We start from the raw sequence: 26,453 nt of genomic DNA, 5'->3' as shown, positions 1-26,453 counted from the left end.
ATCTACATAGTTCAGAATACTGAGCCACCAAGGGGCTGGAAAAGTCAGGAAGATTCGATTCTTTTATTTGCTCTGAAAATTCCAAGCTGAGAAGGAAATCAGGTGTGGGCTTCTCATTACAGTCCTGCAGAGCCCCCAGGACAACAAGCAGAAAAAGCCTCCAGTGACCACTGGGGGGCTCTGGAGGCAACTGGTCCGGTCAATCCACCTGGTACACCCCCAGCAACTCTTGCAAAAGCCTTTCCTCCTCCTGGATCTCACCAGGCTGCTCCTCCAGACCCCGCTCCTCCTCCTGGCCGAGCCCCTCCTCCTCCTCTGTGGGTCTGAGAGTACTCATGGCCTGCAGCTTCTGAAACAGGCCTCTGCAGGCCTCTCTCTCCACCTGGCTCAGCAGGCTCAGGTTCAGGGTGAAGCGCCTGGTGCTGGCCAGGCTGCGCAGGATCCCTAGCACCACCAACCGGTCGGTTGGCCTCACGTGTTCGGCCAGTGCCACCAGCAGCTCCCCTAGAAGTCCGAACCCCACGTCCATCTGGAAGAGGTGACCCAGCTTTGAACCTCCGAGCTGCAGCAGGGCCTGGTAGCGCTCTGTCCCACTCCGCAGGTGTCGCCGCCAAGCACGGTAGAACTCTGCGGAGGTCTCGGGCTGGAGAAGTGTTTTCTCCTGGATCACAAGGAAGCAAAGGAAGTCCAGAGTTCTCCCAGCTGCTCTGCGACACTGAGACAGTGACAGTGAGGGAAGACTGTGGATTTTCATCTTAGCTCTAGTGTTGCTCTCTGAGCACTGGGTAGGCTATGGTCCCTGTAGACTTGGTTTCCAGATGAGGGAACTGGGAATGGGACAGGGAGGGAGGGTCCCAAGGAACCCGGCCATGATTTGAGAATCTCAGTTGTACCGGGATGTTCCCATTGATGAATGCGGACATAGCCCTGCTCTATGAGAGTAAGTCAGGCTTTACTCTGAGCAGGGCAGAGGGATGATGGAAACCTCAGAAAGAGAGAAAGGAATTCAAGGTGACTGTTAAGAATCTGACAGGCTGGGCCTGTCTCCCAACAGTGACACAGGATCATTATACTACCTACCGTATAACCTGGGAGCAGAACAACTCCAGTCTCATCTGGGAGTGCAAGTCAAAGGACTAGTCGTGGAGGAGACCTGCCTGGCCCACCTTTCCGACTTGTTCCACCCAGATTAACTCACCCTCACCATCTGCTTGTTGCTTTTCTTTCTGGGATTGGAGGCAGAAATCTGCCTCTGTTGGTTTAACATGAGAAATAAGGAAGAAGTATGGGTGGTAAGGAGACAGGATTAGAGGTTTGGGCACAGAATCCTACTGGGCTGAAGAGGCTGGGCCTCACCCACCTGGGAGATTTCAGTGGCCTCCTCCTGGGAGGTCCCTCTCTCAGTAGTGTGACAGTTCCAGGGCACAGTCCTCTTTCCTCCTATCTTGTCTTTCCGCTCCAGTGGCTTCAGATGTGATGCAAGGACAATACCCCTGTGGGCAAAAGCCAGCGACTGGAGGACGGACTTAATGCTATCTGTGGATATGAAGTGGCTAGACTTTGCATAATAGAGACTAAACCTATCAACAAGCCAATATGACAATAATAATAGCAGCAACAATAGCTGACAGCTTTTGAGCACCTCCCATGTGCCAGGCACTGTGCTCAAAATCTTACATGTAATTATTTATTTAATTGTAACAATAGTTACTCTCTCTTACAGATGAGGGATAGAAGCTCAGAGAGGTTAAATAACTTGCACAAGATCAGATATGTAGCAGAAGGTAGGGCCAGGACTGAGCCCAGAATTGTCTGACTTCAAAACACATGCTCTTATCCACACTCGTCCACATAGTAACAGGAGCTGAGAAAAACAGCATTAAGCGAACCTGAACTCCTCATAGGAAGCCACCTTCTGTTCCACTGCCCGTAACTTGGCAGCATTCTCCCGTTTGTATTTCTCATCAGCAGCGAGTGCAGCCTGCAGCTCTTTCTCCAAAGCCTTGAAATCAATGATGTTGTTCCTTTCCATGATCTGTTTCCAGGAAGGCAGAGGAAATGGACATCATGGAGGGTCAATATCAGGGAGGAGGATGTGTCTGCATTCTTTGACAGCCTACAAAAATCCCAAAGTACTCTGGATATCTTTCCACTTATCTTGTTGGATGGTGTTACAAAAACACTCAGGGCCCCTGAGTGGCTCAGTCAGTTGAGTGTCTGACTCGATTTCAGCTCAAGTCATGATCCTGCAGTCGTGCGTTTGATCCCCGAGTCGGGCTCTTTGCTGAGCGTGGAGCCTGCTTGGGATTCTCTCTCTCTCTCTCTGCCCCTCTCCCCCTCACGCATGCTCTCTCTCTCTCTCTCAAAAAAATCTAATTCTCTACAGGGGGAGCGGAGTTGCAGTGAGAACTTGCTTAAGACTTGTCACGGAAAGTACAGAGTACTGACTTTCAGTTTAGAGCCCTGTCTTTAAAAAATTTTTTCTTTTTTTTTTAATTTTTTTTTCAAACGTTTACTTATTTTTGGGACAGAGAGAGACAGAGCATGAACGGGGGAGGGGCAGAGAGAGAGGGAGACACAGAATCGGAAACAGGCTCCAGGCTCTGAGCCATCAGCCCAGAGCCTGACGCGGGGCTCGAACTCACGGACCGCGAGATCGTGACCTGGCTGAAATCGGACGCTTAACCGACTGCGCCATCCAGGCGCCCAAAAAATTTTTTCTTAATGTTTATTTATTTTTGAGAAGAGAGAGACAGAGTGTGAGGGGGGAGAGGCAGAGAGAAAGGGAGATATAGAATCTGAAGCAGACTCCAGGCTCCAAGCTGTCAGCACATAGCCGGACATGGGGCTTTAACTCACAAACCACGGGATCATGACCTGAGCCAAAGTCAGACGCTTAACCCACTGAGCCACCCAGGCGCCCCTGGAGCCTTGTCTTAATTTTGTTCTCTGCCTCTAAAAATATTTTAATTTTGGGGCGCCTGGGTGGCGCAGTCGGTTAAGCGTCCGACTTCAGCCAGGTCACGATCTCGCGGTCCGTGAGTTCGAGCCCCGCGTCGGGCCCTGGGCTGATGGCTCAGAGCCTGGAGCCTGTTTCCGATTCTGTGTCTCCCTCTCTCTCTGCCCCTCCCCCGTTCATGCTCTGTCTCTCTCTGTCCCAAAAATAAATAAACGTTGAAAAAAAAATTTAAAAAAATAAATAAATAAATAAAATAAAAAATAAATAAAAATATTTTAATTTTGGTGCTTCTACTGAAGAGACATTTGGGTCTCAGGATTCAGTCCCTTCACCATTCCATATGGGCTCACTCTATAGTGAGGTGCTATGACAGAGGACCTCCCACAGAAGCAGAACTACCATTAACTATACTCTTGAGCCCAGGGATAAAATTTCACCCCTCATTAAATGTTTTTAATGGGGAATGATACTTTCCACCCAAACCAGATGGAATGACTGAGCAGGAAATGAAGCAGAAGTGGCAGAGGAAGGGGCTCTATGATCCCAGTTCCCAAATCCCTCCGTACAGAACAGGGCTGGAGCACAGGTCCCTAGATACTTGAGCAACCTCTTCAGTTCTGCCACTGTACTTCTGCATGTACCTACATGGGTTCTAGTCTGGGCTCTGGCATTTACTTGCTGAGACCTCTCTGAACCTCAAACTTTTGCCGCATTGTGCCAGACTTTGTGGCGGAGCCATCACCAACAGCCCTAGGGCAGGGAAGCAGGAGGTCTGGACCAACCCCTTAGCCCTTCCGCTCCACCCCAGCGTGGGTAAGCTGAACACCTAGAAGGGGTCTGGGCAGGCAAGGAACTGAACTCAGGTGTCCTGGCGCCTGTCCAGTTCTGAGCCCTCCCCAATCATTGAAAGAGAACAAACTTGGGGCGCCTGGGTGGCTCAGTCGGTTAAGCGTCCGACTTCAGCTCAGGTCACGATCTCACGGTCCGTGAGTTCGAGCCCCGCGTCGGGCTCTGGGCTGATGATGGCCCAGAGCCTGGAGCCTGCTTCCGATTCTGTGTCTCCCTCTCTCTCTGACCCTCCCCCGTTCATGCTCTGCCTCTCTCTGTCTCAGAAATAAATAAACGTTAAAAAAAAAAATTAAAAAAAAAAAGAAAAGAAAAGAAAAGAAAAGAAAAGAAAAGAAAGAGAACAAACTAACCCTTCCGCTCCCCCGCCCCTGCCCACCACCCCAGAAGCTCAGGCCTTGGTTTCCTCGCTTTCTTTGGGAATCCCCAGATACGCCAGAACAGCACAGCTCAACGTGGACCACGCCCAGCAGCTGTAGTTGCTCAGCAACTGCGCCAACAGCCTGGCCACGTGATCGTCCCGAAGGCCCCCCCCCTTTCAGGGTGTCTTCAAGGCGCCTGATCAGATTCGTGCCTCCTCAGGCCTCAGTCTCTTTGAAGCAGCCCACATCTTGGTTTGGGGACCCACGACGCCACCTCCTCGGTTCCTGGGTCCGCGGCTGGCATTCCTCCCAGCCGGCCCTCAGGCAAAGGACTGTCCCCGGAGCAGAAACGCGTCTGCGGGGTCCTTCCGAACGGCGGGCGCAGCGGTGCGGCGGCGTGGGGCGGAAGCGCGGTCTCCGGCAGCGGACTAGGAGCATTTGGCTGGGAGAGCGGCAGGTGAGCTGGCGCGGCGTCAGCGTCAGGGGCAAGTTGCTCCGGCTGGGATGAGAAATTAAACAATGTCAGATCTGGAAGGGACGTTGTAAGCTTTCTGCCCCTTTCGCTTTACGGATGGGTAAACAAGCGTGGAGCAAGAAAGGGAAAGAGACGCCCCCCCACACAGCCCGCACCTCGATTCCGGGCTTCCCTCAATGTCGACCGTGCATAAAATTCCTTTCCTGGGCAGAGGTCGTTGTCTTACTGTCCAGTCCCATCTCATCCCTCTTCCATTTCTGACTTCTTCGCTTCTTCTCTACCAAGCTCCCTCCGTCCTTATTCTGTAGCGGGAAGCTGCAGTGAAGTTTGGTCACTAGTTTTGTGCAACTGTGGGCAAGTCAGCTATCTTCTCTGTACCTTGTAAGAGGCATTCATTCATTCAACAGATACTTACCGAGGTCTTGTTTTGTGCCAACACAGTTCTAAGTGAAAAAACAAACAAACGACTTTGCTTAAATCATAGTTGAGGAGATGATAGTGAAAATGACGTGCACAGATACATGTGAAGGAGGGACTAGTGCTAATAGTAATAAAACAGTGAAAGTCGGGGGTTGGAGAATGTGTGTAGAGGGACTATATTTGTTGTAATGTTTATTTTGAGAGAAAGAGTGGGGGAGGGGCAGAGAGAGGGAGAGAGAGCCCAAGCAGGCTCCACGCTGCCAGCACAGAGCCGGATGAGGGGCTTGATCTCATAAATCGTGAGATCCTGACCTGAACCGAAAATCAGGAGCGGACACTTAACCTACTGAGCCACCCAGGCGCCCCAGGGAGGACTATTTTTATTTTAGAGTGACATTGTCAGAGAGTGACATTTTGGAAGGGACCTGAGTAAAATGAAGGAACACGGTATAATATCCAAGGGGAGAGCATTTGAGAAGAGAATAAGTGCAATGACTCTGGAGTAGACATTAGCTTGGTTTGTTCCATTAGCAGCCTTTTCTAAAAATGTGTGCGATTTCATGGATCTTGGGAGAATGAAATGAGCACAGATGTGATAGCTCTTTGGAAGTAAAAAGAATCTCTATACACATGAAAGTTACTATACTTACATTTAGTTACAAGTTTTAGAGCTAGTCCTTTACTTGAGATAAATATCACTATCTCAGAATTAAGTATTTGAAACATTTATCCACTTCTACTTATGCAAGGTACTATCTTAGGCATTGGCAGCTAGGGACAAGGAATACAGGTCTCTGTATTCAAGAATGGCCAGGGGCACCTGCGTGGTTGTCGTTTAAACATCCGACTTCAGCTCAGATCATGATCTGTGGTTTGTGGTTTCAAGCCCTGCAGGGGGCTCTGTGCTGACAGCTCAGAACCTGGAGCCTGCTTCAGATTCTCTGTCTCCCTCTCTCTCTGCCCCTTCCCTGATCACACGCTTGTGCCTGTGCGCGCGCGCTCTCTCTCTCTCTCTCTCCTTCTCTCTCTCAAAAATAAACACTAAAAAAAAAAAAAAAAAAGAATGGCTAAAATATAATGCTTGTTAACATTTATTGAGCCTTGGGTGGGGGCGGGGGAGAGAGAGAGAGAGAGAGAGAGAGAGAGAGAGAGAGAGAGAGAATGAATCCCAAGGAGGCTCCACACTCAGCATGAAGCCAAACACAGGGCTTGATCCCACAACCCTGGGATAATGACCTGAGCCAAAATCAAGAATTGGACACTCAACTCTTGATTGACGGACAATCAAGAGGATGCTCTACCAACTGAGCCACCCAGGCACCCCTAAGTCTCATACCTTTTTATGCAGTGGAGATTACTCACTCCATTTTCCAGTTGAGGAAATAGATTTGGAGGAGTGCAGTAACTTACTTGAAGTACATAGTTATTAAGTGACAAAGTTAGGATTCAAATCTAGGTCTTTGAATTCTTTTAACCCTTACCCCACCTCTGGTCTGTTATTACTTATAAACTGTAGGGTTGTTGGAGAGGTTAATTAGTAGTAAACTCATTCATGGCAGAATTAAATGCTGATTAAGGTACAAAAGGCTATAGCAGTATAGGGTAGTGAGAAATTGAGGATCTAGAAAAGCTGGAAGGAGGTGGCATTTGAATTATTACTTTAAATAGAATTTCCATAATTGAAGTAGAGAAAACCCAGAAAATACTTATTAATTACAATGATAAAACTAGTAACTTGACGTTGGAAAAGTCTGGGAAATATCACCATAATTGAGTGATTAAATTAACATCACCACTAATGAGACAAATTAAAATCATGAACCACCTGATAAGAGATGCACTGAAAGGAACCCTGCATTACTTCTGAGATATTCTGCCAAAAAAACAAAACCTGAATCTAATCATAAGGAAATATCAGGCAAGCCCAAATTAAGGGACATTTTACAAAAATCAATAGCCTGTAACCTTCAAAAGTGTGGTGTCATAAAAGTCAAGGGGAGACTGAGGAGCTGTTGTTGAATGCAAACATGGGATCCTAGGTTGGCTTTTTTTGCTGTGCAGGACATTATTAGAACAGTTTGTGGGGGTGTCGGGGTGGCTCAGTCAGTTAAGCATCCTCCTTTTGGTTTGGGCTCAGGTCATGATCTCATGGTTTGTGGGTTTGAGCCCTGCGTCGGCTCCACAATGACAATGCAGAGCCTGCTTGGGATTCTCTCTCTCCCGCTCTTTCTGCCCCCCCCCCCCCCCCCCCCCCCGCTCATGCTTGCTCTAAATAAATAAATAAACTAACAAACTTTAAAAAAAATCAATTTGTGAATGTTGAATAGAGGTCTGTGGATTAGGTGGTAGTAATGTGTCACTATTCATTTTCTGACTTTGATTGTTGTGTTTTGGTTATGTAGGAAAATGTCCTTGTTTGTAGGAATCACACACCTGAAGCAGAGGTTGGAAAACTTTTTCTACCAAGGGTCAGATAGTAAACATTTTAGGCTGGTTGAGCCATATGGTCTCAGTTGCAGCTACTCAACTTTGCTGTTAACAGTGTAAAAGTAATCACAGACATTATAAATGAATGAGCATGGCTGTGTTCCAATAAAGCTGTTTTTATAGACACTGAAATTTGAATTTTATGCAATTAATTTGCACATATCATGAAATATTCTTTTGATTTTTTTTTTCAACTTTAAAAATAAAAGGCATTTTTAGCTTGGGGGCTGTATGAAAACCAGCAGTAGTCGAGATTGGCCACAGGGCATAGTTTGCTAAACTCCTACTCTCAAGTATTAGGGGGTGATGAGGCACTGTCAGCAACTTATTCTCAAGTAATTTAGGAAAAAAAATTATTTGTGCTACTTTGCAACTCTCTGGTATTAAATTATTTTAAAGTTAAAATCTTTTTAGTATTACAAGAATAGGAGAAGAGAAGGGAAACAGGGACAAGTAGAACAGCGAGGAGGGGAAAGTACAGGGCTTTGGGAGGAGCAGTCAGTGGGTGGCTGTAACTGGAGAGGAGATGTGTGGACAGATACAGTCAACTGTAAGGTTAGAAATACGGGGCTGTGTTGTGGAGACTTTGGCTACCTTGCCAGAATCTAACTCCTCTTTTCCTTGAATTTTAGCATCATGGATACCGACTTATATGACGAGTTTGGAAATTATATTGGACCAGAGCTTGATTCTGATGAAGATGATGATGAACTGGGCAGAGAGACCAAAGATCTTGATGAGGTAAAACAAATTTATTGCAATTTTCATCTTTCTCTTAAAAAAGAAAAAAAAAGGGGCTCCTGGGTGGCTCAGTCGGTTGAGCGTCCGACTTCAGCTCAGGTCATGATCTTGCGCTCCGTGAGTTCGAGCCCTGCGTCGGGCTCTGTGCTGACAGCTTGGAGCCTGGAGCCTGTTTCAGATTCTGTGTCTCCCTCTCTCTCTGACCCTCCCCTGTTCATGCTCTGTCTCTCTCTGTCTCAAAAATAAATAAACGTTTAAAAAAAAATTTTTTTTTTAATAAAAAGAAAAAGAAAAAAAAGAAAAAAAAGTACTGGATCATCTGTGCTCCCATAATATCCTGTGTACATCTGTCACATTGCACCTTTTTTTTAAATAATTATTTTATGTTTATATATTTATTCTGAGAGAGAGACAGCACAGACCCCAACATGGGGCTCGAACCCACAGACTGTGAGATCATGACCTGAGCTGAAGTCAGACGATTAAGTGACTGAGCCACCTAGGTGCCCCAGGTTTTAATTTTTTTTTATAAGCCAGTTGTTTCCTTTTTTCTTTTTTTTTTTTTTTTAATGTTTATTTATTGTGAGAGGGAGGAATGGAAGAGAGAGAGAATCCCGAGCAGGCTCCACGCCCAACAAGGGGCTCAATCCCACAAGACTGGGGCCATGACCTGAGCCAAAATCAAGAGCCGGATGCTCAAACTACTGAGTCACCCATGTGCTCGATCCAAGTTTTTCTTTTTAAAAATATCTTAAAGAGAAGGGTGCCTGGGTAGCTCAGTTGGTTGGGTGTCTGACTTTGGCTTAGGTCATGATCTCACGGTCCATGAGTTTGAGTCCTGCATCGGGCTCTGTGCTGACAGCTCAGAGCCTGGAGCCTGCTTCGGATTCTGTCTCCCTCTCTCTGCCCCTCCCCCTCTCACTCTCTGTCTCTCAAAAATAAACATTAAAAACAATTTTTAAGAATATTTTAAAGAGATATTTTTCACCTTACAAGCAATTGGTGAATACATTCTCATTCAGATCAAATAGATAGAAAGTCTTTTTGGTCCTTATTCTATTTCACTCTTCCTAAGGTAATCATTATAACTCATGATGGCCTCATGGAAAGAATATGGGCTGGGTTGTAATACAGTTAGGAGAGGTCACAGCTGATAGAACAGTGGGACCCAAAGAGTATCGATTAATGGATCACCACCAGAGGTGACGTGCCCCAGGCATCCATGGTTGGTCTCATCCTTTCAACCATTTTATCAGTGACCTAGTTGAAGATAGAGAATTCACACATGACATAAGCTAACACACTGGATAGCAGACTCTTAATTCAGAGTGATCTCAACAAACTTGAATACTGAGCTAAATAAAGGAATTCATTCATTATTTATAATCACTTACTGTTTGCAAGGGATCATGATACAGAGAGAGCCAAGGCACTATCTCTGCCCTCCAGGAACCTACTGCCCACCAGGAGAGATGAAGTATGAAAATATGTATAGCATGAAGCAGGGAGGGACAAGTGCCATTTAAATAATTTTATCTTAGTACTGTAGTAATAGTTTATAAGGAGGGATTATTTCTGGCTGGGATGACCAAGAAAGGTATCTGAGGAAGTGATGTTCATAGTGGAGCCAAAGACTGGGGAGGCATCTGTAGGGATAGAAAGTGGAGTGATTAGTGGTTGCCTTCAATTCGGGCCATGGAATTGGGGAGTGATGGCCGAAGGGTACAGGATTTATTTTTGGGGTAACAAAAACGTAACGTCGTTTGTGATGGTGGTTGCACAGCTCTGAATATATTAAAAAACCACTGAATTGTGCACTTAAAATGGGTGAATTTTGGGGAATATCAATTATATTTTACTAATGCTGTTAACAAAGAAATACTTTAAAGAAAAAATGGGATCGCTTAGGCTATGTGTGAACATTCTCCCTTCAGTCCCTAGTGTTGAGTTCCTCCTACTCTGGTTCATGCTCCTTGATACTGTTGCTCGTGCAGGGTCCTGCTCTTGTTTAGTTTACTTATTAATTCCTTTTTGTCTCTTTCTCGTGCCTGTTACCATACTAATCATTATAGCACGTGCACGTGTGTCTCTGTTTGTATGATGTATAAAATGTGAGTGGTTGCATTGTTAACGTAAGTACCACAGTGGCATCAGGTTTCTGTGTCTTCCTGCTTCTCACTTCTTCCACCGGGCACTGCGCTGAGTGATATGCTTTCGGATCCATCCTCTGGTGCTGTGTGTCCATCTGGTCTGATTGCTGCTCAGTAATCCCTGGTGGGCATTGCTTTCTTCCTCCCCAAAAATAAAGCTGCAGTGGATATTCTCAGATATGTCCCTTTCTGTACCATGTGAAAATGCCTTTGGGTTACATTCCCAAAAGCAGAGTTGCAGATCCCAGGATCAGGTACATATTTAATGTGTTTATTTCAGGGGTTTAGTTTAGTTCAGGGGTTTTCACGAAGTGCAGTCAGATTGTTCCTCACCTTGCCTGCGCTAGTCAATACTGCTTCCAGCAGAACGAGAGTTCTTGTAGCCTCCCTGTCCACACGGGATGCACAGACTTTAAAAACGTTTTTGTTTTGATGTAACAGTGAAGAGGTGCATAAGATTTTGATAATGGAGGGAGGAAAGAAGGAAGAACATTCTAGAAAGGAGTGCAATGAGCAGGAGCCCAGAGGTTGCATGTTAGGAGGAAATGATTTCTCCTCCCAGTTGCCACAGTGCAGTCCTTGGAGGACGGCTGCAGGGATGAAGCACAGAGGAGGAGGGACCAGACTCTGGAAGGCCTTGAATGGAGAACTGGGAGAAAGGGGTGACAAAAAATAAAAATAAAATAAAATAAATTAAAAAAAAGAAAGGGGGTGACGTGATTAAAGCACGATGCTGGGACCCTTCCTTTAGTGAAGGGAGGGTTAGGAGGCCAGGAGCTCATCATGGTGGAAGGGTGCACAGGTGTGGAGGTGGGGGGGGAAGAAAATGGGAGCAGTGAGATGACTAGCAGAACACTGGTTATTAAATAGAAATGAGAAAAAGGCGCGTGTGTAGTTTTATTTTAGATTTGTCAAGTTTGAGCTACCAACAGGACACCCAGAATTAATTACAGGTAGTTGGAAATTATTACATAAAATCCTACAGTTAGATTCAAAATGCAGTCAGCAGTATGGGGCCGGAGGGAACTGGCTTAATAGCCATTGTGGGGCCACCACCAGGAGAATATGTACAGCTACCCAGAGAGCTAATGTAATGTCAGGTCACGTTAATAGAAGTAGAGCGTAAAGGTGATAGAGGTAGCCAGTCGGCATACCACTGGAGGGTTTCTTGTTCTTTTTAAGAAAGAAGTTGACGTGCTGGAATTTGTGTGAAGGAAAACAGGCTCCCACCAGTATATCCACCCACCTCCCTACCTCTGTGCCATATGCCTTCCCTCCTGTTCTTATGGATGATTTGTTTGCGTTCCTATCTACTAGAAACTAGGTCCCATCCCTTCTCACCTACCTGTGAGTTCTCCCCCTCCTGTGCCAGTTTTTCCTCCGCTAGATCATTCCCATCAGCATATAGACATGCTGATATTTCATCTTAAAATCCTCTTAACTGATCCAATATCCCCCTTCCTGTCACCCTGCTTCCCATTGCAGCATATCTCAAAACAGTTAGTGATACTTGCTGTCTCCAAATCCTCTCCTCCCTTTTTATGTCAAACCCATTTCTATCCTCTGCTTCTCCCATTCCACAGAGCCCGCTCTTGTCAAAGTCACTAGTGACCTCTGCCCCAGACCCAGTCCTCATCTTACTTGACCTATCTGCAGCATCTGACCCGGCTGATCACTCCCTCCTTAAAATCCCCTCTTCTGTTGACTTCCCCGGAACCCCTTAGTTTTCCTTCTCACTGGCAACCATCATCACAAACAACTATTTTAATTAATTAATTTATTTATTTATTCATTAAGTTTTTTTTTTAATATTTTTTTTAACGTTTATTTATTTTTGAGACAGAGAGAGACAGAGCATGAACGAGGGAGGGTCAGAGAGAGAGGGAGACACAGAATCCGAAACAGGCTCCAGGCTCTGAGCAGTCAGCACAGAGCCCGATGCGGGGCTCGAACCCACGGATCGTGAGATCATGACCTGAGCTGAAGTCGGACGCTCAACCGACTGAGCCACCCAGGCGCCCCTGTTAAGTTTTATTTTAGAGAGAGCACATACAAAAGTTGGGGAGAGGGGGAGAGGCAAGGGGTGGGGTAGGAGGGGAAGGGGGGGAGAGAGAGAGAGAGAGAGAGAGAGAGAGAGAGAGAGAGTATCCTAATGAGGCTCCACACTCGGCACAGAGCCCCCAACACGGTGCTCAATCCCATAATCCTAGGATCATGACCTAGGCCAAAATCAAGAGTTGGATGTGCAACCAACTGATCCACCCAGGCACTCCCATTTCATTTTATTTTTAGTTTTATTTTTTAACATTCATTTTTGAGAGACAGAGCATGAGCAGGGGAGGGGCAGAGAGAGAGGGAGACACAGAATCCAAAGCAGTTCCAAACTGAGCTGTCAGCACAGAGCCTGATGTGGGGCTTGATCCATGAACTTTGGGATCATGACCTGAGCTAAAGTCAGACGCTTAAATGACTGAGCCACCCAGGCACCCTCAGGCACCCTGTTTTAAATATTATTTATTTATTTACTTTTTATTTGTCACAAACAGTTGTAAAATACTTTCATCATCCCAGAAAGAAGCCCCATACCCCTTAACCATTGCCCTGCAATTCTCCCAGCCCTAGGCAACCACTAATCTACCTTCTGTCTCTATAGATTTGCCTATTCTGGGCATTACATATAAGTGGAATCCTACAATATGTGTGGCCTTTTGTGTCTGGCTTCTGTCACTTAGCATAATATTTTCAAGGTTTGTCCATGTGGTAGCAGGTGTAAATATTTCATTTTTTTGGTCAAATGATATTCCATTGTATAAATATACCACATTTTATTTATCCAGTCATCAGTTGATTGACATTTGGGTTGTTTCCACTTTTTGACCATTGTGAGTAATGCTACTATGAACGTGTGTGTATAACTTTTTGTGTAACTTAGGTTTTCAGTTGTCTTGGGTGTACATCTATTAACAGAATTACTGGGTCGTAGGGTAACTCTGTGGTTAACATTTTGAGGAACTACCAAACTTTTCCAAAGTGGCTGCACCATTTTACATTCCCACCAGCAGTGTCTGAGGGTTCCAGTTTCTCCACATCCTCACCAACACCTGTTATTATCTGTCACAAAGGTATTTTTCAAGAACAGCTCTGAATCTAAGTAAAAAATTTAAAGGTATGAACTTGTTCCCAGCTTCTACCTCTTATTTCTGACTTCTGCCCTTGAAGGAAGTGATTTTTCCCCTTAAAAGGATGTGTTATGATAAGCGATTTCTTTTCTCCAGTCTCCGTTTTCCCCTTAAAAGGATGTGTTATGATAAGCGATTTCTTTTCTCCAGTCTCCGTCCACTTGTGATCCACATGTAGGAAGGGGCTAGCTTGAAGCAGGAGAGCCATCTGTACAGACTTGTCTTTGTAAAGGATCACGCAAGAGTAGAGCCTGCCCCACTGACTCCCTGGTGCTGAACTCAAAATAAGAAGCTGTCAAGCCTGTGAAGTCATTGGTCTTGAGTCACATAACGTAGGCGGTCACTGAGAAGGAAAGGTGTGTGCCTCTCAGGACCTCCTCCCCTCTCTTGCTCTTAGATGGATGATGACGATGATGACGATGACGTAGGAGATCACGATGAGGACCACCCTGGGATGGAGGTGGTGCTGCACGAGGACAAGAAGTACTACCCCACAGCTGAGGAGGTGTATGGTCCTGAGGTGGAGACTATCGTGCAAGAGGAAGACACCCAGCCTCTCACCGGTAAGTCAGCAGGCACTGGGTCGTGAGAGGTGAGATCAAGAAAGCTTCAGTTTGTGGAAAGTTCAGGGAATGAACTCATTCGTTTTTCTTCACTATGCTCAGTATTGCTTCCAAATTGAGATTTGTCTAACCCTGTTTTAATATGTAGTACAACTTGTAGCTTGTTACTAAGCAAATAGGAATCGCTTCTTTATTTATTGAATTTTGGTTTCGGTGCTTATGACTGTATTTTAAGTTCTTTGTCTGGCGTGAGCTGTTTTTCCATCCAAAGAATCCCAACTCCTTCACCCAGTCCACACAGTGCTGATCTTCCACTTCTTTAATCATTTTCATTCATCTTCTGGGAAGTGGTTGGATTTCATAAACGCAAGGATAGATTTTGAACTGACACTGATCTCAGTCTATATCCAGTCCCTTTCCCTTCCTCCCACAAAATGAAGTCCAAACCCCTCAGTCCATAGTTTGAGAGCCTTCTCTGTCTTGTGCCAAACTGCATTCCCAAACGTGTCTGAACGTATGAGTGATCCTTGAGAATAACATAAATTGATGTCACATATCATACATTCTGAAAGCTCAGTCTACTGAAATGGGGCTCTGTATTTTTATGTTTTATGCCAACCTGCACATCACAACTTTTGTTTTCCTGCCTAGAACCTATAATTAAGCCGGTGAAAACCAAGAAGTTCACTCTGATGGAGCAGACTTTACCTGTCACGGTGTATGAAATGGAGTAAGTTACAAGGTTTCTCAGCCTCTCTGCACAAATAGTGTGGGTTCATTTTTCTGTGGAGGTAGAAGGTGGTTTGTGGTTGAAGTAACCAATGAATTATAAAAGCAAAAATTCTCCCCTACAATTTGCCAGAATTTTCCTTGAGCGTACATGGTTGCTGGACTATGTAGAGTCCATCTTAACTTTTCTCCTGGCTCTCATTCAGACTTCAGCCTTTTCTCTTCCAACCTCTTAGTTTGGTATTAGAAGCCACCCTTGGAGACAGAACTGGGTATTGTAATGGTCAGTGTTGAGACCACCAGAGCGCATTTTGACTTGATAAGATTGCTAAGTGTTTGGGGAATATAACAATTCTATATTTTGGAAAGGAGGGCACAAGTAGGTGGATACATGTGTAGAGTACTTAGACTCTTCATACAGCAGACTTTTGTAAATATTTTCATTGATGAATTGCATTTGTAAGGTCCCCATTATGTTGAAGTGCTTGTGACTCATTATTAGATAATGAAACTTAAAAAAAAACTGTTGACATCTAGTACATCTGAAAGAGTAGGGTCCCTTCTGGAATGGTCAGCTCACCTGCCCTCATTCAGCCGTTTTGGAAACAACTTTTCAATTATCTTCCAAACTTGCTTCATGTTCTCTTGTGTTCTCACTGGTGATTTTTTAAATTTTCCAATCTTTGTTTCTTAAACTTTTGTTTTGTTTTATTTTATTTTATTTTATTTTATTTTATTTTATTTTATTTTATTTTATTTTATTTTATTTTATTTTATTTTATTTTATTATTTTAGAGAGTGTGAGCTAGGGAGGGGGCAGAGAGGGAAAGAGAGAGAGAAAGAGAAAGAGAAAGAGAGAGAGTGAATCTTAAGCAGGTTCCACGCTCAATGTGGAGCCCAACACAGGGCTTGATTTCATGACTCTGGGCTCATAACCTGAACCAAAACCAAGAGTCAGACACTGAACCGACTGAGCCACCTAGGTTCCCCCAAATTTCCAGTCTTTGAAAGCGGGCTAGAGATTTCAAAGAGCCAAAGTCCTCTGAAGGCTACCTGCCATGAGTAATGTGGGTGATAAACAAGACAGACAGTGCTGGTTTTGATCAAGATGGAACTCATTAACGAGATGGGGGTTTCTCAAAAGTTTTGTTAACTAGCTCTGAGGACAATTTCGAAAGAGAAGCTCTCTCAGTGATTTTAAGTCCCCTTAGCATTAATGGAATAAATCTATAGTGTCTAACCTGGAGATTTTGAATGGGGCAGTCCTTGTGTGCGTGCCCGTGTGTATTCGTACTGGTATTTGGGTTTGCTTTTCTTGCTTGCTTTTGAAATCTCATGAGTTTACTGGTGAAATCCCCATTTCATAGGTTGGTTCACCTCGCGGGTAAGTCTCTTCCGTTCCCAGAGCCAGAACCAGAACCACGTAGATGTAGAAATTCACGTGTGCCTCTGAGTGCTCTCCAGTTGGTCTGAGAGTTGTTCCCGACAAAATACCTGAAACAGCTCTGTGCCACTCCCCACTTGGAAGCTTTTGCCAAAGTCCCTTTTCTCTTTCCCTTTCTCCTTTCAGCTTCTTGGCAGATTTGATGGATAACTCGGAGCTCATCAGAAATGTGACCCTCTGTGGCCATCTCCACCATGGCAAGGTGAGAGAACTTTCAGCTACTTGGAACAGGATTTCTCTTAGTTCCTGCTCTTTTTTTCAGCCCTCAGAGTCACAGGTTGGGGTTTGAAGCCATAACATTGGACCTCCTGATTCTGGGGGGCCTCCATGCCTAGTGTGAATCCAATTTTGTGAAATTCTAGCTTTTCCTGAGCAGCAGGTGGAGCCTGTTTCTAAGCCACTTACAGCCTTGTGTCTACATCTGGACAGAAGAGGGGAAATTGAGCCTTACTCTGATTTTATAAGTTTTCATTTCCCGGGGGAATGCTTTGTCCAAGAAAGATTTCATCTTTCATTTGAAAATAATCCTGTGGCTTCAGTGTTAATCCCTTGCTGTCCCATAATCCTCCTTGCTCTCCTCTTCCTCTCCTTATCCCTAAGTTGTGTGGTGTATTGGGCACTGGGGGAGGGGTAGAGTAGATTTTCCTTTGTGCTTGACAGATCTTAACCTTCTCTTCCCTTTCAGACATGTTTTGTAGATTGTTTAATAGAGCAGACTCACCCGGAAATCAGGAAGCGCTATGACCAAGATGTGAGTAGAAATTCTGTGGAGGGTTTAGGATGAACCATTCAGAATATGGTGTCTCTCTCTTTCCCTTTCCTTCCACTTTCCCACTCTTGTTATAAATAATGACACCTACAAAGTGCTGCTTTATAATTGTAATCTCTATTCATAGCCTTTAAGAAAGTAATTTTAACTTTCTCAAGAGCATAGAGAATATTAACCTGCAGTATTTTTGGATGATCTGTTCTGCACTTGGGATCTTTCCTCTGTTCTGATATATCCTGACTTTTATAGCCTGTTCTTTCCTGTCATAGTATTAATAGTCTACTCTATAAATATAATACAATTGGACCTTGTTGTTTTCATGATAAATTTAAATGCCTGTGAATGAGGCCAAGTGTGGCTGCAAGTCTCAGAGCAATAAATGTTCTGTGTCTGCTAGATTGAGTGTTTTGACGTGCGGGGCGTTCCATAAAGGCTGGATATGTCTCCCTTCACCACTTTAGAATTCAGTGTATTTGATCAAATTGAGCTCTCCAGCCATACCTGGTCCTCGGTGACCACCCTAACCCCCCAGAAAAATCCATTCAGGAGCATTTTCCATCTGAGAGGGCACTGGTCTCATTGTTTGGAATTTCTGTAGAATACCCTTCTGTCTTCCATCTATCCTTCTGAGGCAGAAACCCTTGAGTTGGGAGCTGGTGGAGGAAAGTGATTGATGGTTTGTGTGGGAGAGGAGTCTGAAGTCAGTTGGTAACAGCGCTTCATTTTTTTTTCAGCTGTGCTACACTGACATCCTCTTCACAGAGCAGGAGGTAGGTGTTCCTGGGGAAATCCAATTGTTGCCCACACCAGACCCATCAGGAGTTCTATAGGGAATGTGGGGGAGCCTTTATGCTAACACTTTGCTCTATACTGTACTCCCTCTCTCACTCCCACCTCACATCTCTTTATCTTGCTGCTTCTCCCAGTCGTCCCCTGATCTGTATATATTACTTGAAAGAGAGCTGGGCAGGCAAGCTTTAGGGTAGGTGGGGGGACCTTCCTACCCTTACTTTTAATTTGGCCTAGTAGGGCAAAGCCCAAGAGGTGATATCTACATTTCTGCAATAAGTTATATAGAAACCCAACAGGATTTTTTAAATGACATCATCCTCAAAACCCATGAGATGATTCCATCTATATGATGATCTCTTTCTAGGAATAGCTTCTCTTTGAGAGTGGGTACCTCTGTCGTTGTGCTTCTATTCTGTGTAAAGCAGTGAGCGTACCTCACTGTCTTTCCCATTCCAGCTGGTGGCTCTTTCTTCCATCTGGATCTTTCCCCTGCTCTCCGACCCCTCTCTTTCCTCTCTCCTTTATTTCTGTCTCTGTTTCTTAAATGACCACATGGAAAGCTCAAGTTCGTAAGTGCGGTTTATTTACTGAAGGAACTTTGAACAGTGCAAGCTTATGATAAGTAATTAACAGATGTTAGCTTTTGTTTTTTAACATGTATGACTAGAGTGTTTTTAATACTTACTTCTTTTTATAACTTTTGGTTCCCAAGTTTTATTCAAGAACTCATACAAAATATTCCAGATAGGGGTGCCTGGGTGGCTCAGTCGGTTGAGCGTCCGACTTTGGCTCATGTCATGGTCTCACAGTTTGCAAGTTTGAGCCCCACGTCAGGCTCTGTGCTGACAGCTCAGCCTGGAGCCTGCTTCAGATTCTGTGTCTCCCTCCCTGTCTGCCCCTCGCCAGCTCACACAGTCTCTCTCAAAAATAAATATTAGGGGCGCCTGGGTGGCTCAGTTGGTTGAGCGTCCGACTTCGGCTCAGGTCATGATCTCGCGGTGTGTGAGTTCGAGCCCCGCATCGGGCTCTGTGCTGGCAGCTCAGAGCCTGGAGCCTGCTTCCGATTCTATGTCTCCCTCTCTCTCTGCCCCTCCCCTGTTCATGCTCTGTCTCTCTCCGTCTCAAAAATAAATAAAAACATTTAAATAAATAAATAAATAAATAAATAAATATTTTTAAAAATTTAAAAAAATATTCCAGATAAATGCATTTTAATCTTTCTCTTCTTCATTGTGGTTAATCCAGAAGTAACACAATTCATAACTCTCTTTGTTGCGAGTAATATATATATATATATATATATTCACACAGATTATTCTTCTTCAAATTAAAAAAAAATTTTTTTAATATTTACTTTTGAGAGAGAGCGAGAGCGCAAGCTGGGGAGGGGCAGAGAGAGGAAGACAGAGGATCCGAAGCAGGCTCTGTGCCGACAGCAACTAGCCTGACGTGGGGCTCCAGCTCACAAACTGTGAGACCGTGACCTGAGCCGAAGTCCGACACTCAGCCGACTGAGCCACCCTGGTGCCCCTCTTCAGATATTTTTTGCTGAGATATTTCAAACACCTTTTGGAAAAAAGTCACCTCAGAAATGACAGTAATCTTGCTCTTGCTCCTTTGAATGGTTACAACCCCTCCACCAACATTCCCGGCTTTGCCATTCTCTTTGATTCTCTTGAGGAAACTGCTCCAAATTGGCAGCATCCATGATTCCATCTCCTACAAAGTGGGTGCAGTCAAGGGTAGACTTCAGAACTTTTTTTTTTGCGCCCCTTTCACAAGCTTTTTCATGGGTGCCATGGTGGCAGCGGGGGCCAAAAGGGTCTGATTTTTTTTGAAACCCTAAAATGCAGCAGGATGTTTCGTTTCACTTATATAATGCTTTAGTTATTTTTTGTTAACCGTGTATTAAGATCGTAGGATCCTGGATTCTCTGTTAAGATTTAATCCCGCTTTATTTGTTCTTTTGGTTTTTTGTGTTTTTTTTTAAGTTTATTTTGAGAGAGAGAGAAAAACAGAAAACAGAGCGGGGAGAGGGGCAGAGAGAGGGAGAGACAGAATCCCAAGTGGGCCTCACACCATCAGCGCAGAGCCTCACATGGGGCTCGAACACACAAACCATGACGTCGTGACCTGAGCTGAGGTCAAGACTTGGGTGCTTAGCCGACTGAGCCACCCACGCACCCCTATTTTTACTTTTGTTGTATTTGAACGAGACCTCTGCAAAAATGATGTTTAACACCAAGATAGCTCATCTTCAGGGTCATTCTGATTAGAGGCCTAGATAAAAATAACACTCAAGAAGAGACGTCAGCGTAACTACTAGCAACTGGCAAGCCCCTGGAGCAGAAGGAACTCCTCTTGCATAGGAAGAAATCCCAATGACCACTCTTTCTTCGTGATTTCAGAGAGGTGTTGGCATCAAAAGCACTCCAGTGACAGTGGTCTTGCCAGATACCAAAGGAAAGTCTTACCTCTTCAATATCATGGACACTCCAGGTGGGACATTCCTTTTACTATGAGAACCTTGCCCTCCTTGTTTTTTGTGCTCTCTTTCCAGAATAGAACAGAGCATTTCATCTTTGTGTTTACATTCCTTCACTTCTCCTTTCGTTGAGATAATTTCCTTTTTCACTGTCTCCTTTGCTTCTGACTAGTTAATTAGCAGGCACTGTGCAGCAGGCCTTCTATTTCGCTCCTCTCTTTGCTCTGCTCTAAAATATTCAAATATTAGGGAGTCTCATTCATTGACTCATTCCAGCCTGTGTCAGGCCCCATGCTAGACACTTGATAATGAAGGTGAGTCAGACATGGCCCTGGCTTCGGGCACACTAAGTCTTTTGAAGGAAACCGTGGGGTCAGTGCACCAAGTGGCGGTGGACATACAGGTCACAGGAGCAGCATACCTTGCCTGTGACAGACTGTGTCTTTATCTAATGGAAAGGACCAACTCAGGGCAGAGTTTTAAGTAGAAAAACTGGAGCTTTGACAGGTTGACCTTCTTCTCATCCTCGGATGCCCAGTGCCCTGATACCTCTCAGCCCCTCTCCCTGTCCCCACCAGTAGCACCTTGGCTTATCTCTCATGCACCAGGCCCTCTTGCCCTTTCTCCAGCCTCTGAATCGTCTTGTGCCTCCCAGAACTCTGCTGACTGCTGATGAGACCTAGCTGGTGTGTGAATGTCGATGTTATTGCCCTCCTAGGCAAACACTTCCTTCTTTTTGTGTTTGGGGACCCCCTGTATAAAAGTTTAATCCAAGCACATGACTCTACCTGGTAGAATTTTATACGATGTAGGGAGTTGTGGAGAGAAGGGAAAGGGCATGTTTGGGGGCTCACATGCTTTGCAGTGTTCCCTTAGGCTACCTACAAGTTAATTTGCGTCATCCTGCCACCATGCAGGTGACTTACTGGGTATTTGCCTTTCAGGACATGTGAATTTTTCTGATGAGGTCACAGCTGGCTTGCGCATCTCAGATGGAGTTGTCCTTTTCATCGATGCGGCTGAAGGGGTGAGTCTGCCGCTACCCTCTTATGATCCCTCCTCCATGTTAGGTTTGCCCCACATAATGCCTAGTGCATTGAGTGAGCTGGGAACCAGAGATGATGAAAGTCTGTGGGATTAAGGCTCACATTTGCTCTGAAATTAAGGCAGCCTATGAAGGTCACAATTACTTCTCAGTATGAGTTCTTCACTCCTTGTCCAGTGAAGGTCAAAATGATAGGACCCAAAATAAAATGACAAATGTAATTAAAAGAGGGACGAGAGTATATTCGTGTAAATGGATTTTAAATATTAATGAGTTTTTCTTTTTTTAAATTTTTTTATGTTTATTTTATTTTTGAGAGAGAGCGAGCGAGCTCGAGCATGAGCTGGGGAAGGGCAGAGAGAGATGGAGACACAGGATCTGAAGCAGGCTCCAGGCTCTAAGCTGTCAGCACAGAACCCAGTGCGGTGCTCGAGCCCACAAACTGAGATCATGACCTGCGCCGAAGTCAGATGCTTAACCAACTGAGTCACCCAGGCGCCCCAATGAGTTTTTCTAAAATAGAGTTTGGAATTAAAAGACTCCAGGCATCTTGTATATTTCTAAATTGAGAGATTAGGTAATTTGGCTAACCTTGTTCATGTTGTCATTGGTGATTTTGCCAGCAGAGGGAGCCAGAGTTGCTTTTTTTTTTTTTCTTCCCCCTCTTTCTATTTGATTTCATTTTGGAATACACATACTTTCAAATTTATTGAAAAGTTGGAAGAACAGTACAAGGAGTGCACCCTCATTTGCTTTGTAATTCTTTCTCTGTAGATGTATACACACACATATGAGTGTGTATTTTCCCCGTGAATTATTTCAAAATACAATATTTCAGCATGTTACCTAAGAACAAGGACATTCACTTACATGACCAAAATACAGTTCCCAAAATCAGGGAATTTAACATTGATACAATATTGTTGTACAGATCTTTTTCTCCACACCTTACAGAATTTCACTAACTGTCCCAGTAGTGTCCTTTATAGAATTTTCTTTTCTGATCAAGGATGCTGCCTAGCATTCAGTCCTCATGTCTCTTCAGTCTCTTAATTGGAATCATTTGATTGGAACTATTCAATAGCCTTTCTTGGTTTTTTTTATAACGGCATTTTTGAAGAGTATAAATTATACTTGTTTGGTAGTATGTCTCTCTATTTGGCCTCGTTGAATGTTTGCTCCTGATCGCATTCAGGTTATTTTTGACCCAAGTGCAAATGTAGCTGTATTGTTCTTAGTCCATCACATTAGGAGGCCCATGGTGTTACCTTATCCCATTATTGGTGATGCTAACTTTGATTGCTTGGTTAAGGTGGGTTTACCAGTTTTCTCCTGTGTAAAGTTACTATTTTCCCCCTTGGTAATAAATAATTTGTGGAGAGATACCTTGAGGCTCTGTATACATTCTACTCCTTTTCAAACTTTGCCTATTAGTTTTATCATCTGTTAATTTTTTTTTTTTTTTTTAATGTAAGCTCTATGCCCAGTGTGGGGCTCAAAGTCATGATCCCAAGATCAAGAGTCGCATGCTCTACTGACTGAGCCAGCCAGGCACCCCAAGTTTTATCCTCCATTAATCATTCCTAGTTTATTTCCATAGTAGTTGCAAATGATGATTTTCTAACTCTTATTATTCCTTTTTTTTAAATGTATATTTATTTTTGAAAGAGAGAGAGAGAGAGAGACAGTGTAAGAGGAAGAGGGGCAGAGAGAGAGGGAGACACAGAATCTGAAGCAGGCTCCAGGCTCTGAGCTGTCAGCACAGAGCCCGACGCCGGGCTCGAACTTGTGAACCATGAGATCACCTGAGCCAAAGTCAGACGCTCAACTGTCTGAGCCACCCAGGCATCCCCTCCTATTATATTTTTTGGTTGGAATTCTATTTTGAGGAAGGGCTTTCCTTTCTCCCCCATTTGCTTATTTATTGTCAGTATGGATACGTGGATTTTTATTTCATTCAGTGGGTTATAATCCATTACTTTCCTTACATATTTAGATGCGCTATCCCAGATTTGATTAGGTAGAGCTCCTTTGTTCTTTTGACATGCCCCATCTTTTTTGGAGTACTTCCTTACTTTCAGGCACAAAAAGATGTTCTGGATTCATTTTGTGCCTTCCCTGCCCCAGTCCTGGAATCAGCTATTTCTTCAAGGAGCTCTGGCTCCTTGTAGTGGGGACTGAGATAGAAAGAAACACAATGGTGTGTTCACTGCTCCTGGGGTCCATTACTTCTAGATCTTTTCGCTGAACACAGATAATACATACACACACACATCTATAACTATTTTTTTGTTTACGTTTTTATTTATTTTGAGAGAAAGAGAATGTGTGTGAGTAGGAAAGGGACAGAGAGAGGGGGGAGAGTGAGAATCCCAGGCAAGCTCTGCTCTGTGAGCACAGAGCTTAATGTGGGTCTCGATCTCACAAACTGAGATCATGACCTGAGCCGAAATCAAGTCAGACGCTCAACTGACTGAGCTACCAAGGTGCCCCAACTATTTCTACACGTATATATTAAATGGGATAAATAATAAAAAAAGAAGAAATCGTATTTTCATCCTAATACCCACAGTTCCATTCAGTACCATAGCTGCTTCCTAAGTCTGCTTCTGTCCCTTCTCCAGCACTGAGAAACCTGGCTCCCAGCATCATCAGGCTGTTTAGTCATATCTCAGTCCTGCCAGGTGCCCTCTTTACCCTTTGCTTACACCCAGTAATCAGTTTCCCGAGGTTCTCTTTTCCTCATAGTTTGTATTTTCAGATAGTACCTTCTTTGGCTTTGCTCTGGACTTTTCTGCCCTTTTTGCTCTTACCACCACTTTCTGGGTCTTGTGTCTCTCAGGTGATGCTAAACACAGAGCGGCTGATCAAGCACGCAGTACAGGAGAGGCTGGCGGTCACCGTGTGCATCAACAAGATTGACCGACTGATCCTGGAGCTAAAGCTGCCTCCAACTGATGCTTATTATAAGCTGCGCCACATCGTAGATGAGGTCAACGGATTAATAAGGTATAGGACCCGGGGCTCCTGGATGGCTCAGTCTGTTAAGCGTCTGACTCTTGGTTTCAGCTCAGGTAATGATCTCACAGTATTGTGAGTTCGAGCCCCACGTCGGGCTCTGCACTGACAGCACAGAGCCTTCTTGGGATTCTGTTTCCCCCTCTCTCTGCACCTCCCCCACTTGCACTGTCTCTTTTTCAAAAGAAATAAACTTAAATAAATAAATAGATAGATAGATAGATAGATAAATAAATAAATAAATAAATAAGGTATAGGACCCCAGGTGTGGATTTCCTGTCCTCAGGAACTCTGTTTTTTACAAATCTTAACCTTGAACACCTCTGGGGGGCAACCCTGATTTCTTGGGAGTACATAACGAGCTTTTTGGACAAGGCTAGGGGCACATTCCAGGGCTCTATAGGGTTTGACTCCACAACCTCGGCCTCATTGACCCTGTGCCTTCACCGGCTGTATAGCCTAAGACCCACCTTCACTTCTGTGTTGTGTTCAATACCTGGGACTCTCAACTTGGTCTCGCCTTCACCCCGTACCAAGTGTGTGAACCTGGGCAAGTGATGCTTGTAGAGCCTCAGGTTCTGCCTCTGTAAAAAGGGAATGAATGATAATAACGCTTACCTAATGGGATGTGATAAGAAATCAAATATTTGGAGCACCTGGTGGCTCAGTCGGTTGAGCATCCAACTTCGGCTCAGGTCATGGTCTCACAGTTTGTGGGTTTGAGCCCCACATCGGGCTCTGTGCTGACAGCTCAGCATGAGCGTGCGTGCTCTTGCGCCCTTCTCTCTTTCTCTCTTTCTGCCCTGCCCTCACTCGTGCTCTGTCTCTCAAAAATAAATAAACGTTAAAAAAAAAAAATTTTTTTTTTTTTTTTTTTTTTTAAGAAATCAGGTAGATATTTGATGTAACCCACTTAGCATAGTGCTTAGCATGCAGTACCTGCCCCATGAATGATGTTAGTTGCTGTTATTAACACAGATTCGGTAAGTGAAGGAACTATTGGCTGTTGTTTTTGTGGACATAGTTGCTTTTCAGCAAGATGGATTTCAGGCTTATATTAATAAGTATGAGCGATGGCTGGGAGACCTCACAATACAGTATCAAGGTGACTTTGAAGAATAGGTTAAATATATCATAAAGACAGTCTTATCTGCGGGCTGACAGAAGGACTGGATGACTTATTGTGGCCCCTCAAAGGGCCCAGGATGAAGCTGTCCTATTGAGAGAACACCTCTCCAGTTAAGCACTGGGGATGGTACCTCCGTGGCCAGAGACAGATTTACCTTCAGGAGCCTCCCCCGTATGTAGTACTAATTCTCAACAGTGATCTCTTCTCCCTGGCTCCAGAAGGGCCGAGAATGACTGGAGACCAGCATAATATCAGGAACCCCAAAGATGAAGTGATAAACTTTTTTATTACCTTAAAATAGAGGATGGGGCTAAATCCTGATCACCAAAATAAGAAGTCTGATCTCAGCCTCTAAACAAGAAACAGCAACGTGAGCATATTATTTAGAAATATGAGGACCATTGCTCTGAAAGCAGCTTTAAGAAAGTTGAAAGCAGTTGCCTCTGGGGAACATAACTTGGGATATGGTGGAATAAGGTAGGAAACTGCTCTTTAGAAGCCAATACTTTCACTTCTAAATTAAGAAATTACATAAAACAATCTGTCAGTGAGGCTAGGGTTGTGGATTGAATTCCTGTATACAGCTGGTTTTCTTTGAAACTTTAGTGAACTTGGGATGCTGTGGCTTCTGCGTGGCCTTTAAGATAAAGTTTTCGTGTGAATTTGTATAACAACGCCTAATAAAATAAAGAGGAACTGGGCAGTGAGAGTGGGGAGCAAAGTTGCCCTTATTTTTTCTTTTGTTTTTTATTCACTTCTGATATTTATGTCTGTTTGTGTTTGTGAAATTGAGATTTCTCAAAAAGGTACTCCACTTTCACATCAGATTCCTTTCCTGTGTTTCAAGAGCTTTGTCTCTG

At 44.3% G+C, this 26,453-nt stretch overlaps 2 protein-coding genes across 4 annotated transcripts in view; one reads left to right on the top strand and one right to left on the bottom strand.

Annotated features, from left to right (window-relative positions):
* Positions 1-44: 44 nt before the first annotated feature.
* DNAAF19 (dynein axonemal assembly factor 19) lies at positions 45-4,311 on the bottom strand. Of its 3 annotated transcripts, none has more exons than XM_040497822.1 (4): positions 4,203-4,311; positions 1,890-2,035; positions 1,361-1,493; positions 45-661 (listed from the first exon to the last, which is right to left on the bottom strand). In XM_040497822.1, exons 2-4 carry the CDS (start codon positions 2,030-2,032, stop codon positions 200-202), a joined length of 738 nt encoding a protein of 245 aa, XP_040353756.1. In that variant the 5' UTR covers positions 2,033-2,035; positions 4,203-4,311; the 3' UTR covers positions 45-199. The 3 variants fall into 3 exon arrangements, with proteins under 3 accessions (XP_040353756.1, XP_040353755.1, XP_040353754.1); XM_040497821.1 differs by having other exon boundaries at positions 1,890-2,041; positions 4,185-4,298; XM_040497820.1 differs by having other exon boundaries at positions 1,890-2,043; positions 4,161-4,284.
* An 88-nt stretch (positions 4,312-4,399) lies between these two features.
* The window catches only part of EFTUD2 (elongation factor Tu GTP binding domain containing 2), a 40,436-nt gene continuing 18,382 nt past the window's right edge, over positions 4,400-26,453 (top strand). Inside the window, exons 1-10 of the mRNA XM_040497815.1 lie at positions 4,400-4,624; positions 8,182-8,290; positions 14,017-14,182; positions 14,834-14,912; positions 16,482-16,557; positions 17,041-17,106; positions 17,859-17,894; positions 20,325-20,415; positions 21,346-21,428; positions 24,289-24,455. Coding sequence (XP_040353749.1) covers positions 8,186-8,290; positions 14,017-14,182; positions 14,834-14,912; positions 16,482-16,557; positions 17,041-17,106; positions 17,859-17,894; positions 20,325-20,415; positions 21,346-21,428; positions 24,289-24,455 — 869 coding nt within the window. The 5' untranslated portion in view covers positions 4,400-4,624; positions 8,182-8,185. The remainder of the gene's footprint in view (positions 4,625-8,181; positions 8,291-14,016; positions 14,183-14,833; positions 14,913-16,481; positions 16,558-17,040; positions 17,107-17,858; positions 17,895-20,324; positions 20,416-21,345; positions 21,429-24,288; positions 24,456-26,453) is intronic.

This window comes from Herpailurus yagouaroundi, unplaced genomic scaffold (genome assembly GCF_014898765.1).
Source record: "Herpailurus yagouaroundi ecotype Mexico unplaced genomic scaffold, PumYag 189, whole genome shotgun sequence".
Classification (NCBI taxonomy): domain Eukaryota; kingdom Metazoa; phylum Chordata; class Mammalia; order Carnivora; family Felidae; genus Herpailurus; species Herpailurus yagouaroundi.
This window is presented reverse-complemented; position numbering and strand designations above follow the sequence as displayed.